The sequence below is a fragment of the Gavialis gangeticus genome, unplaced genomic scaffold (genome assembly GCF_001723915.1).
Source record: "Gavialis gangeticus isolate Ggan-Ray unplaced genomic scaffold, GavGan_comp1, whole genome shotgun sequence".
Lineage (NCBI taxonomy): Eukaryota > Metazoa > Chordata > Crocodylia > Gavialidae > Gavialis > Gavialis gangeticus.
This window is the reverse complement of record NW_017728994.1, coordinates 46,399,308-46,416,975: the sequence shown is the minus strand read 5'-3', so window position 1 is coordinate 46,416,975 and position 17,668 is coordinate 46,399,308. Positions and strand designations below refer to the sequence as shown.

Genomic DNA, 17,668 nt, shown 5'->3' with positions numbered 1-17,668 from the left:
TTGGCACAGAATTTGTCTGCTGTTGGGATTTAGGATTACATTTGGAAAGCAAATATAGTGCCTGCGGCCTGCCATAGGGCCTGTTTTGAAGACAGGATAGGCACCAGTCCACCCGGAAGAGCTTGATGTGCAAGACAAACCGCAGCATGGGAAGACAGACAAAAGGACCAGGCAGGGGAAGATGGAGGGCAGTGGCAATTGGACATTTTACTTGTAGTCTGTGCTCAGGCACGTTTCATCCCCCTCCAAATGACCCTCCGACGTGCATCACAAAGGGAAGTTTTGAAGGCCTGTTTGCAGGCGCTTCCCTTAATCCAGATGAGAGGTTTGCAGTTCCAGTTTTCCTCTTCCTGAGCAGCGGATCGGGGCCCTTTCGAATTGCCCTGCTTAATGCATTTCTCCCTCTTAATAATGTGTGCTGGGAAGAAGTTAGGTGCAAAGCCTCATTAAAGTAATAAATACTTAATAGCCTGTTTAAAAAAGGGGGCAGGGGGAGGGGGAGTTTTCCCCCCTCCCAAAACCGAATTAAAAGGGATCCATTTCTTTAACGTGCAGCCAACGTTTATCCAGAGCATTAGGGAGGCGCCGGAGCCTGAGTCCCGACGAAAACGGGGCCTCGTGGCACAGAAGCCACTGGGTCCTTTCAGCATCCGTGCTAATGGGATCTGTCAGCCTCGCTGCATTTCTGCATTCCTCGGTAATTGAGTAAATTGCCAGCCTTGTCTTACTCCCCCTGCCTTTTGTGCTCGTGTCCACTTACCATCTGAAGAACGTGGGCCGTGATAAATAAAGCCCTGAGCAGGGCTCTCGCCTCTTTGAAAGCAGCATGTTGTCGACCCCCCAGTTATATTTCTTTAAGTGTTTATGTTTTTCTGTATTCTTTCCCCTTGTGCGGCTGGCACCCTGCGGATCCGAAGCCATGAGAGAGGCCAAGAAGCTAACAAAGTGGCTGTCCCCTTGTTAGCTTGTTCTTTTCTTCTTTAAAAAACAAGATGAAAACCATCTGGCTCAGGGCATTACATTTTCCTCCCCTGTGCACCTCTATAGATGAAGAGTTTCACCTGCAGTGAGGGTTTACATTGATTAGGGAGGGCGCCGTAATTCAAGCCTCCATCCACTCCAGTGATACTTTGCCGTCTTTAAAGGTGCTGACCCATTGAGTTAAACTGTCAGGGGAGGATAAAAAAGGAGCTGCATCCCAGGAGGTAACAGCTGCCAGGTTTTCAACACCTTGCGCGCTGCTGGAGAAGTGTCACAAATTGTCAATGGCAAGAAAAATCGCTCGGCTGCCATCTTCCCTTAATCGCGAGCCTCGTGAAACAGAAGATTTAAACCTTTGCGGATCCGCCAGTCACTGCCAAAAATAAATAATTGAAAGTCCAGAGGGTTTCTGAGCGCTGGTTGCCCCAGAGAGGCTGCAAATCGCCCGCCCAGGTTCAGAGTAACTTGATCGGCTCCGGCTGGGCCCAGCCTGGCTTTGCGCTCTTGAGCGGGCGGGAGGGAAAAGCCACGGCAGCTCGAAAGTCTGACATTAGCGTGTCTACATTTAAAAAAAAAAAAAAAAAAAAAAAGTCTGATTCATAAGCCAGTGAACTGAGAGGAGACATACTGTATTTTGCTCTTTTGAGGGCAATTTGTTTTCAAGCAGCTACCAGATGGCTAAATACCACGACATTTCTTTTTTTCTTTTTTCTTTTTTACAAGAGATCCAGTTTTCCTTGCTCTTTGTTTTCTTTTCTTTTTTCTTTTCTTTTTTTTAAAATGCTTTTGACTTTGCTGAATAGCCCTGTGGTGGCATGGTGACATACCCCCCTTTTTTCCTGCTTTGATGGATGAAGGGGCGGGGAATTTAAGATTTAATGCCAGCTCAAATAACAGGCAGGTTGGAAAGGGGGTTTTGCTGTTTGTTTTAAGTTAGTCATTTTAATTGTACTGAGTAATTAGAAGGTACACACAGCCAAGGGAGCTTTGTTATGGTAATTGCTCAAGGAAACCCACTCCCCATCCACCATTGCCATGTGTTGAGACACTTCTTCCCTCTAGTGGCAATATTAAGGACTCTGCGGTTCGCAGTCAGAAGGTGTAATTGCAATATGACAAACTGCGCTTTTGGGACAGTCCCGTAAGCGTGTTAGCTTTTGGGTTTGGCAAGTGTGAATTTTGCCTTACAACATTCCCACAGAGACCCCCTTTCCCCCACCCCTGGAAGCCCACTAGGCTGCGGAGAGCCACATTTTAATCTTAAAAAATGTAAATATCTATATCTACGTATGTATATTCATCACGGTGGCTTCTGGGTAATGCTTTGCAGCTTGACTTAATTTTAGTCTCCGGTTTTTTAATTACCCATTTATAAAGATGCTTTTCCATTTGTAGACATTATTTAATACTTTCTGAAGCAGCACCTCGTTTGAAATAAATAAATAAAGTGCATTTCTTTTCCGTAGTCCATGTGCAAGACCTTTAAGGGTAATTAATGCAGGTCTCCCAAGACTCTGCAAGCGAGATGAAAGCGATCTTTCCAAATCTGCTGGAGTGATTTGTTTATATATCTTCCCAGTTCTGCTGAATCCTTCGGAGTCTAATAACTTTTTCTTTTTTTCTTTTTTTTTCTTACCGTTTGACAATTTGTGCTTAGCTACAAAAGCCCTTGTTCAAAAAGAAGCAGTTTAATAATCTGCTCCCTGAAAATGACTTGGAGGAAGGCTATGGGCTCTGTCTTTTTGCTGTGTTTTTATTAGTGTTATCTTTCTCTGATAAATCATGTAATTATTAACTAGTGGGGAAAAAAATCTTATTGAGCTCCTGGGTTGCAGTGTCTATTAAAAAGAGGAGTTTTGTTCAAGGACTTGGGGATTCTCTGAATTAATGGCCGAAGAAATGGCTTTTCCGCAAGTTGAAATCCATATAAACGCAATTCCACTTTGGGTTCGGTGCTTCAGCCGGGCTCGCTGCCTTCATTCCCCATCATTTCGGAGGGGGGGGAAGCGTGAGCCCAAGGAGCTCAGGGTCACGGGCTCTCTCTTTAAATAGACAGTCTATCAGATGGAGCCACACAAGCACTGGAAAAAACCCAACTTAAAATACTTGTGGAACAAATTCAGCTAAAAACTCGATGTTTAGTGAACTACAGTCTAGCATTTTGTGGCATTTTAAGCCGTTGGCTGAGAACGAATGCGGCTTTGTGGTCTCCCCTGCTCCTGACATGATTTGGGGCTGCCATATAGTTGTAGGGTTTGTTTTTTTTCATTAGATCTTGTTTTGCTATAGGGCTGCTTAACACTCTTCTCAAACGGCTTTTGCAAGGTTAAAGGAATGCAGTTGGTAACAAGTTTGTGTCATTTTAAATATATACCTCCTAGTAAATAAGGAGGAGTCGGGCAATCAATCCCTTTTAGTGTGTTATATGTTTCACCTGACAACTAAACCCTCTATTGATTAGCCATTACTTTGTTAGATAATCCTGTGTCATTGAAGCCACTGTAAAAATTAAACTCTTTAAAATGTTTTACCCTAGCAGCAGTGCGAAAATTGAAAACTTGTTCAGAATTACAGCCGGCTTCCACAAAGAAGGTAGTTTTCAACAAACTGGTTTATGTTTGCATGCTTTATACGCAATATAAAAACATATTAAAGCACTCCAACGCAAAGCTATCTGCCTCTGGCGTCGAACCAGGCTACCGTTTCAAAGTGCTTCCTATGGCACGGAAACCTGTTATCTCGACGGAGGGCAAGGAAAACCTTGGCCGCCTTCAGACAAGATAAGAACTTTAAAGGGGTCCATTTTTAAGGCGATCTGAAAAGTTTTTCCTCTTCCCAGACTTGGGGTCAGCATTTAGTCTCCCAGGCAGCCATACGAGCTGTAGCACCAAAGCTCAGTTTGAGATAGGATCCAGGCAAAAAACAGATCTGGGAACTGGAGACTTGCGGAAGGAAGGAATACATCCGCCCGATATTCGTTGTAACCTGTTAGCATGCATGCGTGCACTGTCTGTGACTGAATAACTTTGACTTCTGTATTAATTTAGAAGAGCGCTTGCTTCACCCTTTAAGTTCTAGCTTGAGACCTTCCTGAGCTTGCTGTAGGGCATGTATAAATCTTCACCGGGATTCACTGCTCTTCTTAGTTACTCGAGACTCAAGCATTTTTCATGTTCCTTTTAAGTTTCAGCTCCTTTCACCGTTTTCATGGCAAGACAAAGTGCGGAGGAAGAACTACATGGCTGATGGTTTAGCACTAACATAGCACATGATATTTTCAAATCACCGTGCAAAGGCTGATCCTCCAAATAGATTTGCAAGGCAGGTAGCTCTATCCCCAACTCATGGGCGGGGAAGCAGAGATGCAGATGTTTTGACGAGGGAGAAGGAATCAACTTCTCAAGGGTTTTCCCCTCAAATTACAGGCTGAATCCACTTTGGATGAGGTTTGAGTCGAATAGTCTGGAGCGCAGTGCAGGCAGGCAGTGTCCATACCTCCCCGTACCAGTTAGGTCAGTGTGCCTCTAAATCGTAATTCATAACACTTGGTTCTCATCTGTCCCCTGAGTAGGAAGCACTCAGCGTAGCAAACGGATGGTTTTATGGTGTCAGCAAATTTCCTCGGGGAGGTGGAGGCCGTCAAGCTCCTTTATGCTTGAGACCTAATCCCAGGTTGAGTCTAGACCCGTTGTGCTGACCCACGTGACACAGGGCTGTTTGAGAGGATTCATGCACTCCCGTCTTTCAACGTCTCCTTTGGGATCCAGCGTTGGAAATTGCCAAGTGCTGCCTGCTCCCCACCCTCTCCCGCCAGGTCTTGGCGTTCTGGCTTGGAGGAACGTCGGCGTGAGCCAGAGCATCCTGCAGTCTTGTTAGGGCTCGTTCCTTTCCCAGTTAGGAAGTCCTGAGAAGAGTAATGGACGAGCACCGTCCGGGGTGGGAAGGTTTATGCACCGAGCTGTGGGCCGTCAGTCTGCACCTGGACTGAGTGTTGGACTTGTGACGGGGGCCGAGCCTGTTCAGCTTGGGGTGGCTGGAAGGGAAGAACCAGCACAAGGGAGGTTGGCTCTGGTGACTGGCTTGGGAGGAGACACCAAGGCCTCTGGGCCTTTACAGTGTGTGGACTGAGAGTGTTATGGTGTCTTGCAAGTCTGGGGTTGAATGAATAAACTGATGCTTTGGAAGGAAGACCTTGAAGGCCCCTGGGTAAGGTGAGTGCCCCTGTGTGTCCCCTCCCATCCGCTGTCCCCCTCCATGTGCCTTGCAAGGACCTGTGCAGTGTGCAGCCTGCCTTTCTTTGGTTTACCAGGGCATTTCTTTGTAAGGCATCAAAATAAATTGCCTTTCCATAAAGGCAGTTCATTGCTCCCTATTTATCCTCTGGTCCACTATCGAGAGGCTCAGCAGTTCTCGTCACCCATTTCCAACATCTGTAGACAAGCCCCTTTCCTGCTTTCTCACAGAACCACAGACAGTGAGGGTGGGAAGGGACCTCAGGACATTGCATTTAGTCCAGCCCCATGCTCAAAGCAGGGCCAGCCCCAGCTACATCATCCCATTCTCCTTTGCTGCCCCTTGATTTGGGAAGGAGATTCCTCGTAAACTTCTCCAATATTCCTTTTGCTGCGATGCCTTCAGTGATAGTTCAGTACCTGGTGCACTGGTGGTGTTTCCTTGTGCTCTTCCCATCGCTCTGCTGTCCTCTACTTGGATTCTGAGCTCTTGTTCTCTGTTTGTTCCTGACTTAATGTAACAGGGTCCTGATTCATACCTGCAGCTTCTGGATGCCACAGTCATCCTGTTACCGGTAGACTGAGTGTTATCAAACCAAGCTTGGGCAGACAAGGGCTTGGGAAGAAAAGATCTTTATTAGGCCCCCTCTACGTGTTACAGGTGTTGCCCAATTAACTGGTTAATTATGCAGCTACCTGGAGACCAGCTACACATGCAAGGTAGCTATCACACAATAAAAAGCTCCCATCAGCTGTAAAGTTAGACCTTGGAACTGTGTACTGAGTTTATAGCTGGTTGCTATCTAGCTCTGATTTGCATGTGCAGCAGGGTCTCCCCTGCAGCTGGGAGTCCCATCAGCTGCTGGGCTTTTCACTGGAGGGGTGAACCATGCCCAGCATAAATACCCGGAGCCTAAGGGACTGAGGCATCTGTCATCCCTGAGGTCCAGGGGTGCTGAAAACCCCCAGAATCATGGCTGCCCTAATCCCTAGAGCTCCAGGGTGCAGGAGGCCCCCTGGGCTGGAGGATTGCTGCAGAGGCCATTCCTCCTACCAGGGGTGTGAGAAACCCTGGGGACACTGATTTCTGGGCGCAGGGGTTTCCTGCACCCCCAGGGCATGGAGATCACTGCAGCAGTGATGCTCCATGTCTGGGGGTGCATGGTGTGCCCTTCAACTGGGGTGTGTGGGGCTCCCAGCTGTGGGCCCTTGCTTCTTGCTGGTGGCATCAGGCTCCCCCTGCACCAGCATAAGGCGCAATGAGATATAATGCGCAAGCCCCCAACCACACCTCCTGCCATGCACGTGTGTCCTGGCAGGAGATACAACCATGCATTAGATCACATCGTGCCTTTACCTGCACGTGTAGAGGGGCCTTAGAGACCCGTCTGGTTTAGGATGTCTGAGCTTAAATAGCAAAACCCATCAAACTGCAGCATGAGCCTTCTTAATTATTCCGTCCATTGCACTTCCCATGCATTATCTCATTCATTTAGTCTGGAGAAGAGAAGACTGCGGGGGGATGTGTTAACAGTCTTCAAATACCGCAGGGTGATTGTAGAGAGGATGGAGATGGGCTTTTCTCTCTTGACCGTAGGGGACAGGACTCGGAGAAGCAGCTTCAAGCTGCAGCAGGGGGAATTCAGGTTGGAGATGAGGAGGAACTTTCTGGCTCCAAGGGTGGTCGAGCATTGGAGCCAGGCACCTAGAGAGGTAGTAGACTCTCCATCCTTGGAAGTTTTCCAGAGCAGGTTGGGCAGACGCTTGGTTGGGATGGTTTATTAGGGACAATCCTGCCTTGAGCAGAGGTTTGGACTGGATGACCTTGTAAGGTCTCTTCCAGCCCTACTTTCCTATCACGGTGTGATCTCAGAGGGCTTTACAAAGGAGGGGAGAGCACATCCCTGAGGTGTCTCCCGAGGCTGAGGTGTCTCCCGTTGTCTGAAGAGGTAGGAAGAGATGTCCCGTGCCCAGAGGACATCTGATCCAAAAGGACAAACACCCAGAAGCTGGGAGACTGGAGGTACAGTCTGCAGCTTATCAGGTCTGCTTTTGTAATGGGCCTTTTCCCCCCAGATATTTTATTATAAGAATCCATAGAGGCTCAGGAAAAGAGCACCTCCCTCCGCCCTTTGTCTTTATACTCCTAAACAAGCAAGAAAAAAGAATACAAAACTAATTTGTCTCCTCTCCCTCTTCCCTTTTTTTCCTGGTAAAGCTTGAAATTGCCATATGGTTTGCAATATTTTCCCCTTCTATTTAAAAAGTAAATAAATAAGAATACAATATATCCATGCACGGAGGGTAGCATAATGCTATGTACACACACATGCACGCACACCCTGTACAGATGAACAGTGCACACTTGTTTGTGCGAGCCTTCACACTTCACCTCCCCTCCTTGAGGAGGAGAGCGGTTCAGAAATACAGTAGGGTGGCTTCAGAGGGCCATGAGAGTACCTTGCACCAAAAATGAGATGCCCGCAAAGCAAAGCTGTGCTCCTCTGTTGAGAACCATTGTCATCTTTCCACAGACCTACAACAGCTGTGCCAGACTGTGCTTAAACCAGGAAACCGTGTGTCTAGGAAGCACCGCAATGAAGACGGAAAACTGCGTGGCCAAAGTAAGTGATCGAGTGGCTCTATTTCGGTGTCTTTTTTGTGAGCAGCGTGTTTGCTGTTAAGCAGGGAGAGGTTATCCTGGAAGAATGGGTTATGACAAACGTATTTTGTACAGCAGACGCTTTGGACCGCCTTTCTGGCCTTCATGGAAGGCCTATCCCCTACCTTTTGGGGTGCTGTGCTTCTGCATGGGGAGTGGGAGTTTGGGTCCCTGGTTTCCCCTGTCCACAGGGTGGCTGCATGTGTAGGAACAGCAAGTCCTTCCCAGGGAGGAGGGTTTGGGGGTGGGGTGGGTATTCTTCCCATTGAATGATTGTCTCCAGCACCCTCTGCCGGTCACTACCCAGAGTTACACCTGCACGTGCCGGATGGAGGCTCTTTGCACGCAGGGCTTTCTGATGCCTGGCACCGCAAGAAAAACCCGATTAACAATGAAACCCAACACAGCAGTGGGAATGGGAAGAGATGTACTAGATGCACCCATTGGAAGGGGAAGAGCTGAAATGTCAATAACCACCAGCTTTTTCCTAAACCTAAATATAACTAGAGAAAAAGAAGCCAGCTCCACGAGGGATTGTGCGCACAAGCGGAAAACATTCCAGCCATGATACCATATGCATAAAAAGGCCTGTGTAAAGGACATGTTTAGCCTTGCATAAGCTTCATGTTTCCATTGGAAGGAGGTTGGAAGTAGGCATGCAGGACAGATCAGTGCATGCAGCCATCTGTTACTGGAACCAGCTGGCAGTTTGTTGCTCCTCTGTCACCACAACACGACCGCTATAAAACCTACCCCCTCTTCTCACTGCTTATTCCTTGGATCTTCTCCTTTCGCTTCCTTTTTCAGCTTGGAGAGATCTGTGCAGGATCCACCTTTGAACCAGCTCTCAGCTGTTGTTTTTTCAGCCTGGGCGTCACTGGTGCAAAGCTGGATACTGTGGCCCCTTTTTATTTTCCATCAGTAAATGGGCCTGTTGCACAACTGGCACTGCATGCAGGTGATTCACTGAGCAGCTTGTGGGCCTACAACCTGCCATCACTCAGCTTGTAGTCGTCATGGGTTAGAGGTGCAGTCCATGGAAACTACATATCCCAGCATTAAGTGCTGCTTTTCAATTCAGGCAGCCAGACTGGTCTCTCAGCTCAAGAGATAAAGTACCACGTACTGACATCTGAAGTTAGACCCATTTTTTTTCTTTTACCGAGTAGGTGAAATCCTCCTTGACAGCATACCAGTGCAGCCCTCAGCAAAATGCCCTTTGTGTATCGCAGGTTTGTATCCTGGTGTCACAAAGCTGCTCGTGAGCAGACTAAAGCCGCCAGCATGTGCAGTCAGACTGCAGATTCTGCTTGGTGCCCATCTATGGGGAAGCCAGAAAAGCAGATCGCTCCTAATAAATATTTTCAACGGGTTGCTGACAAGCTGCAAGGCAGGCGCCATAGACTGCGAGACACCTTTCATGTTGTTGAGATAGCGTTGTTCTCTGGCCCCAGAGATAGAAGCCTGCATCTCTTGGGTATAAGGATTGCATCTCTAGAACATGTGTTTTGCATTGGCTTATAAAGGGCGTTCTTCTGGATACATTTCCCCACCCTGGGTAATTGCTTCCCGTTAATACTGACTCGTGTGTTCCCGACACTCTGGCCATCCAGTTGTAAAACAAATAGGTTTGCTCAGAACCTTTCGTAATGTATCAAAGCACTTCAAAGCCCAGCTAGCTGGATACTCAGAGTGGAGCCACCAGCACAGCCTGGGAACTGCTTAACACAGGGTGGAGTAGGTAGGTTGTGGGCTAGCCCCCTGCACGGGGCTGGGTTTTATCCACCGTGATTGATAGGTGTCTCAAACTTGGACAGTGCAATTACAAGGAGAGGAGAACTGCTGGCAAGGAGGTGCCTAGGTTCCTTTACTTCACTGTCTTCCAGTTGTACCAGGATTTTCAACTTCTCTTGAGACATCCATTTGCAAAAGATGGAAGGGATTGTTATCTCATTCAAAAGACCACACTTCTAGCGTTACCATCACCCTTCTTAGTGCGGCGGAGCAGTGTCAGCACCGAGTCCCAGGCACGTGTCAGCTTCGCCATTTAGTCTCTTGTTGATTCGATCATGTTTCAAAATAGAATGACTTGTTTTGCAGCTGCTGAGCAGGATTGTTGCTTGGGCACCATTGTGGCTAAACTTGACGTCATGGCCCTGCTGCATTCAGTTTCTGACCTTGGACAGTGTCTGATATTGTCATTTCAGCTGGGCTTGCAGATAGAGGGTCTCCTGCATCCTCTAGAGCAGAGGTTCCCAACTTTTTCTTATTGCGTACCCCGTTCCAGAGGTACCAGCTGCCCACATACCCCTACCAGCATGCATTTTGTATTTTAACCCCTTAAATAACCAGTTATTATAATGAAAATTAAATCTGCCACTACACAATTTCTCCTGTGTACCCCCCAGAGATGTCTTGCGTAACCCCCAGGGGTATGCATACCACAGCTTGGAAACCCCCAGCTCTAGAATTGAAGCCACTGGACATGCAAGCATCTCAGATAGGTACAGTCTGTGCCACCTTTGGTTGCAGTCAGCCATGCTAGTCATTCTTCTTCCTAAATTGGAGAGAGCAGCTGAAGTTAAATAACATCTTAGAGTATTCTGCAATGTAGTGTCGAGATGTCACCCTGTAGCCACACAGTGTCACGTCTGGGTCTATCACAAGATCTTGTCCATGACAGGTTTTGTGCAGTACCTAGCTCACAGCCAGTCCTCACATAAGACACAGGCTGGCAGCATCTTGGACAGTTAAGTGCTGTGGCTCTCTTGGAGGGGGATGCATGCTAATGTTAACCCACCCCCAAGTTTTGGTGATTTTTTTTTTGCATGCATGTTGGCCTCATCCCTGCCTTTTGGCAGGAATTTGTCCTCTGAAGCTCTACCATATTGGAACCTGGAGGTACTTGGATACAGCAAAATGAACAGAGAGCAAGTAAGGTTGTTTTAGACACGTTTGCACTTCAAACACTTCCCAGTGTGCATGGAGAGAGGAGGGTGTGACATTTACGTTTGTTTCATTGAATTGGGTGCATGGGTGTTTCGGGATGGAGGTGTCCCCTACACCATCTCTTACTACCCTCCTTCCAAGTACCTGGTTGGGCTGTGTCCTCCTCTGCCGGCCACAAAGGTGGTGGTGACTTCTGCAGAGGACGTGTGTCCAAAATGGTAATAGATCTGTGTGCAACTTCTTTACATCTTAGCCGCACAGAACAACACGGGACACATTTTCCCTCCACGCCGCTGCTCCTAGTCTGCCGCTGCGGATGGATGCTGTTCCCAGGAGTTAGTGGCATTTGGGTGAAGGAGGCAGAAGCTAGCTTGAACCTCAGCTCCAAGGACAGGGTGTTGATTTTAATGAGGCTCATTGAAACCCAGCCAAGTGAGCATCTGCCTCTATTGTTTGTGCCATGTTCCACGAGCCAGGATCTCCAGGCCAGGCAGCACCGTTGGTGTGTGCTCCATCCCTTATTAGAGGAGTGCGCTGTTTAAAAAGCAAACAAATGGGGGCGGGGGAAACCCTCCAAACCCTGGCATGTCACCGATTCCAGGGATGCTTCTGGCCCTGCAAATGTGGTGTCTCATCACCATTCAGCATCCTATTCCACTTGCTTTCTGCTGCTGATCTCAGTTCCCTGTGTGCCAAGGTGAGCCCATTTCTGCCCCTCTCCGCAACGGAGCTGGTCTGGGTTTTGCGTAGGTCTTGGTTTAGTCGGCCCTTCTGCCAGAGACCATGCAGGAAAGTCCACAGGATCCTTGGCTGTGTTATTGTTTCCTTTAATGGGTAGGAATGAGACGTCTTGTCTGCTACTGTTCTCGTCAGTTGGACTTGATTAGATCTGGCTCTCACTGTCCGTCCTGGGCCTGCCAGATCCTCCTCTTCCCTGGCTCCTTTCTAATTCAAAGGGCTTTCTCTAGTAAGAAACTTGCCGGTTGACACACCAAGGCACTACACAGTCAACACACCACACAGGTCTGTTGTGTATGAACGTCTACAGCCGGGCCAGCTTCAGTCTTGCGTTGTATGAGAGCAGTGTTCGAACCTCCATTTTCCAGGGGAAGGAACTTTTTCCTTTCCTAGCAATCTAAAAAATCCTATGCTACCAACACTTGTTTCAGCAAGATCTCTGCCTGCCAGAGCCAGGCACAAATCAGGCCTGCATTTGCACCCCTGGTTTGCCTTGCTTCGGTGCGTGCAGTGATGACACGATTGTCAGGATTTTATTTCTGGCTGCCAGGATTTTATTTCTAGCTGCCACCATTACCCTGGGTCCTAGGGCAAACTGCTTCATGACCATGCTTCAGTCTTCCCTCTCCAGAAAAACACCTTTCAAATACCTGGTGGGCAATTACAGAGGGTGGAGAAGGGCTATTCTCTGTGGCCGCAAGGGGCAGGACTCGGAGCCATGGCCTCAAGCTGCAGCAGGGGAAACTGAGGCTGGAGATTAAGAAGAACTTTTTGACTCTGAGGGCAGCCAAGCTTTGGAGCAGACTTCCCAGAGAAGTGGTGCAACCTCCTCCATCCTTGGAGGTTGTCAGGAGCAGGTTGGACAGACACTTGGTTTAGTCAGGGCTGATCCTGTCTTGAGCAGGAGGCTGGACTAGATGACCTTCTGAGAAGTCCCTTCCAGCCCTACTGCCCTGTGATCCTAAAACACAGCTAAATAATACCAGTCTCAAGGCATTATAAGGCCTTATAATGAGATGCTTGGATAAAGGAGTACTTCAGTAAGCTGCAGTAGCACCCTGCAGCTTGGCCAACCTCTTTAGCATATAAGACCCTAATTCTTTACTCTGTGATGACACTATACTTAGAACTTCAGGACTACTGAATGCTTTTACATGACGGTTTTCTTTCGAGGAGGTGTAATTTTATCTAACCAGTTTCCCCTTTGGTGTTCAGAAATGATGGAAGAAGTAGTCCAGTGGTAGTACAGGCACTTTCTGCGCCTGCTCCTCTTTAGGTCCTAAGCCTATACGGACGCTGGCCTGCAGACTCTCAAGCACAACATTGTCCTTGTATTTGCAGATCTACAAGTTCTCCTTAAAATCAAATACTTGGGGTTCTGTGCAGGATGCCCCAGATAACGGTAGAAGGAATCGATCTGAAATCTTTCTTGCGTGTGTCTTGGATCCATTTAAATCACACTGCTAGCTCCTGCTCCATAAAAATGCCCTGGCATTCACTACTCTAGGGTCATTGCAACCATTGTAGACTGTGGCCAAACCACAGAGCTGCCATTTTTCTCCAGAAGGCAGAGTTTTGCAGAGCTTTGAAACCACCAAATCCTCTAGATGTAAGAATAAAAGGGCTGTTTCTTGGATAGAAACAACATGAGTAATTACATTTCTTTCCTGATATGCCCCAGCAGTTCTGATCAGAAAGTATGTTCTTCCACCCCCTTAACTCTGGGACAGAAACGATGTGCGATACCAGGTGGTGTCTGACAGCTGCCACGCTCCACCCTGATGTGCCTGTGTTGTCATGGTGGTCAGTCTGCCCTCGTTAGAGATTGGGTATAAATTGCCAAGGGATGAAAGGTGCTAAAATCATCATTTGGTCAAAAGAGCCAGTGGTAGGGAGCGAGGAACTGAGTTAATTCCGTTGACGTGGGTGAAGTTGAGCAAGTCACTGCCTTTCGGTGCTAGATTTCCCGTCTGTGAAATGGGGATAACACAAACAGCTTACTGGTATTTGAGAAGGGCATTGTGGAAGATCACTGACTGCCCACAAACACGCTTTAAATATGTGAAGTGCAGCATGAAATCCTGAATGTTTTAGACCACTGCATCACAAACAGATTCAGAGGCCTTGACTTGGTTTTGATCTTCCTTTCATGGCCATCGGTGGGGGATGGGGGGCGTGGTTTAACCTTAATTTTGAGGTCTCTTTTTTTTTTTTTCTTTTTGGAGGTCAAGTCAAGCTTTTTGCTTCAGGTCCCTTTCCCACCCCACACCCTCCCTGTCTAATAATGTCTTTGCAAATGACTAAAACAGAAATGTGATATCCTCCCCCCGCCCTCCCCCCATAGCACATTCTCCAGATTTTGATAGACTTGTTTTATTTATTTCCAAAATTATATCCGCAGGAAACAAGCTGTTTAAATTCAGATTATGCTGAAGCAAAATGGTCCTGGTATGAGAAGCAACGTGCTGTTTTATGAGCGCAGAGTCCCTTTTCTCATAACTGATTGATAGTAAATATTTTCCTGAAGAATTATTGCCAACCATGAACAGTGCAACTGTTTCACTTTTTTTTTTCCGTGCTACTTGCTGTACCAGCCATTGTCTGTAATTAAGATCTACAATTCACAATGCAGACGTTTGCACTTCCTCTGGGTCTGAGCTATTTATAAGGCATTTCAGCTGTTCAGAGTTTCTTTTGAGTGTTAAACTACATGTTAACAGGCTTCTTTAGTCTCCAGTTACACAAACACTTTTAGGCAGTCTCCTTTTTCACTCCCCCCCCAACCTCCAGAACCATTTTATGCGTCAGCAGAGCCATGAATTAAACAAGAGTTAAACTCGTTTTTGGTTGGGATTTTTTTATGAACAGCCTTTGAGGATAATTGAAGCAATATCAATATAATAGTTAGGACTCATAAATCACCTTTGAGGCAAGGATGGCTAAATACCGGACGCGTATGGATTCTCACAAATTGTGCTGCAGAGGTAGAATGAGATTTCTTCCCCGCCCCCCCGGACATGATGGAAGAATTTACATTCCAGAAGTTCAGCCAACCTGGTCGTCATAACTCACTGCTTTGACCACCGGCTTGAACATCTCCAAAGCCAAGACTTGGAATTGCATTACCATTCACTCGACCTGCTTGTCCCAAAGGAAGAAGTTGAGTTCCTCGCGGTCAAGGATCGGGTGTTTCCTAAGTGAAATCTTAAAAATTGAGCTCCTGCCTTTTCTGCACGGGCATGAAAGATGGAACAGCAGCTTTTTTTTTTTTTCTCAAGAACAAGAACGTGCCCAGCTGTCTTTAGCTGAAAGCCTTCTGTGCATGTGTGTTAGGACATAAGCAGTGCCATACTGGTCAGGCCCATGGTCCATCCAGTCCAGTATGCAGTCTCCAGCAGTGGCAGAAATGGATGCTCTAGGGAGAGCGTTGGATTGTGATGCTGCAGGATGAGTTGTGGTTATTTGCACTCAACACCGGCTATGGTTTTGTGGTATGAAGAGTCAGTCGCGTTGAACTCAGTAAGGCGTCTCCCTTTGTAAAAGTTGGCTCTGCTAAAATGCTCTGGCGTCCTTCATAATGAAGGTATAATGGCACCAGCATTTTGAACCCTAGATGACTGTGGAGGCAACCAGAAGTGTCGCCTCGCACGAGATCACCCCTAGGACGATGTCCAGGCAGGCGTTACCTCCGCAAATGGCTCAAGACTTGATTTTCCAAGTAACGGCATTGGCAGGCAAGGTGTTGCTGTGGTCTGTTTCCAAATGTAAGGCTCCCAAGTAGAATTTCTTTGGAAAATATGAAAAGTCCTTGGGTTAATACTTACGCTGTGAACGATAGGATCGTAGGAGAGTAGGTCTGGAAGGGACCTCACACGGCCATCCAGTCCAGCCCCCATCTGAAAGGCGTGTTTAGATCGCAACTCGCTGCGGGGACCCCATGCATATAGTTGAGTGACACGCATCCGACACTAAAACCAGTTCTGATTTCAACCGAAGCGAAGGAACCGATGCAATGGAGTCAGTCTTTCTAGACTGATCCAGATCATGGTGGGGAGGCTCTAGAGCTCCATTTCTGGGAGGGGATATCGTCGGAAGCAAGTTCATCATCGAGCATGTACTGCAGCATTGCCCACTGATGCATGCCGGATCACCCGCACGCCGAGATCACATGGCTGCTCCAAAAGTCAAACGATCAATTCGCCTCGTTTTGGCTCTGTAGTTAATGCACAAACAGTGCGATCTGCAGGGCTGTAATTGCATTGTTAGGGCCAAGGAACAAGCCTGTGCCTTTTCAGCAGACAGCTGGCAGGGAAAGAGGCATGTTGTTAGGAAAGAGAGAGGCAAGGCAAATAAAATTACTGCTAACGCTCAGAGATCGGCAGGAGTCCTACTTGCCTAATCTTACCGGTGGGAGCAAGCGGCTGTTGTAATCCAATTATAGCAGCATAAGCAATTTGTTAGACACTCCGCATAATGTAACAATTTCCCAATAAACTCTGACTTGTAATAACGTCGGCAAGAGCCCACATAAATCTGCCCGAATGGTGGGGGCTGGAGTGTTCGGCTGGGGGCTTGTAATTTGTGCCATCAGCACGTTTTGCAGAGTGTGGTATGGTGCAGTCTTTCAGTGCAGGAATTTTAAGGAGAAAAGCGCGGCACGCCCCTTCAAGCGCAAACCGTTTGGAAGGGGCAACGGACCTGCCAGACAAAGCAGGGGGTTGGCTTTGGGAAAAGGGGAGGCAGAATTGACTCCGAGAGCTAAGCTGGAGGGTATTCGAAAGATTTAAACACATTAAAAGCACGTTAGTGGCACTGACGGCAGAAAGGACAGCCGGAGGAAGGAGGTGAGGCAGCCTGGCCTCCGTTTGGGAGGGGGGAAACGAGCCTCTTCCATACGTCGAATCCTTTGAAATATTAATAAAGAAGCTTAAGTATTGACAGGATGCTCAGCGCTGTGCAAGACGCGCGAGAAGGCATCGTTCCTGTCCTATGCAAATTGCACTCGCCAAAGGTTAAAAATTAAACCGTTCCTAGCTTCCACCCCCCCCATCCTCTCCATTGCAGTCTCGAGCTGGTCTCATGCATATTGGCACAGCATCCTGACAATAAGTCTGACAGCTAAAATGCAAGTCTGGACCCAGTCACTTTGCATGTGCCCCAGCGGATTGAACTTTTTTGGCACGATGACGAGTATCCCCTCTGGTTCACCCAGGTCTGTACAAAGAGCTAATCTAATTCCGCTGTTATTTAAATGTAGGATCATGCTGCCAGGCTCTGCCTGTCACTCTTTCGGGATGGCAGGCACCGGTTTGGGGGTTACATTTAGCAGGAGCTAAACCACCCTATACTTGATCATCCCCCTCTTTACCATCTCCCCTTGCTACCATGCAAATAGGCGGCAGTCAAAACAATGCAGTTCCCTGCATATGCAACATATGGACTTTAAATGGTTTAGGACTCAACTGGGCTTCTCAAGACCACCCCTGTATCAAAATAGACTGACTTCTCAGTACTTCATCTGTTTACTTCGGTAGAGGCTCCTGTGAGGCTGCTTGGCAGAGTAGCCTTTATTGCACCTGTAACAGCACAGTATTTTTCTGTAGGAGGACTAGTTCCTGGCTACTTTGGAGATGATCTCCGTGGCTTGCTCCTTTCTTCTGGAGCTTCTGTGAGCAGCCCTAACTGTTTTGACTCCGAGCGCCCAGGTACCGTATAAGCTCCTCTGTTTTGAAACAAATCACTGACCTTGTGCATAATCTAGGGCTGCACCAGCCTGACCACCCCACCCCTCGCACGCACATCCAGCACAGCCCTTTGCACACAGATGCTGTTTGGCGTGGTTTTAAGCTGCCTTCGCCTATAAACCCAGAGTCTTAGTGCTGCGCTGCATTTTATTTAAACTAGAATTAGCAGCCAAGACGTGCCGGCAGGTTTGCACGATGGAGGCACCGTGCATCCTAGCGCGCAACCCAGACATCCATTGTTTCTGATCTGCATTATACGCCAACGTGACAAGATAACAGCGCTGGGACAGTAAGCCTTGTCGAAAGTATCCGAATAAATATTTCCTTGCTGCATAAGCATGGGGGGGGGGGGGGGGGGGGGG

At 47.7% G+C, this 17,668-nt stretch overlaps 1 protein-coding gene across 7 annotated transcripts in view; it reads left to right on the top strand.

The window, feature by feature from the left end:
* The window catches only part of BTRC (beta-transducin repeat containing E3 ubiquitin protein ligase), a 147,776-nt gene that overhangs the window by 43,102 nt on the left and 87,006 nt on the right, over positions 1 to 17,668 (top strand). For all 7 annotated transcript variants that reach the window (XM_019502710.1, XM_019502709.1, XM_019502708.1 and 4 more), the window contains one exon: positions 7,748 to 7,837. In XM_019502710.1, coding sequence (XP_019358255.1) covers positions 7,748 to 7,837 — 90 coding nt within the window. The remainder of the gene's footprint in view (positions 1 to 7,747; positions 7,838 to 17,668) is intronic.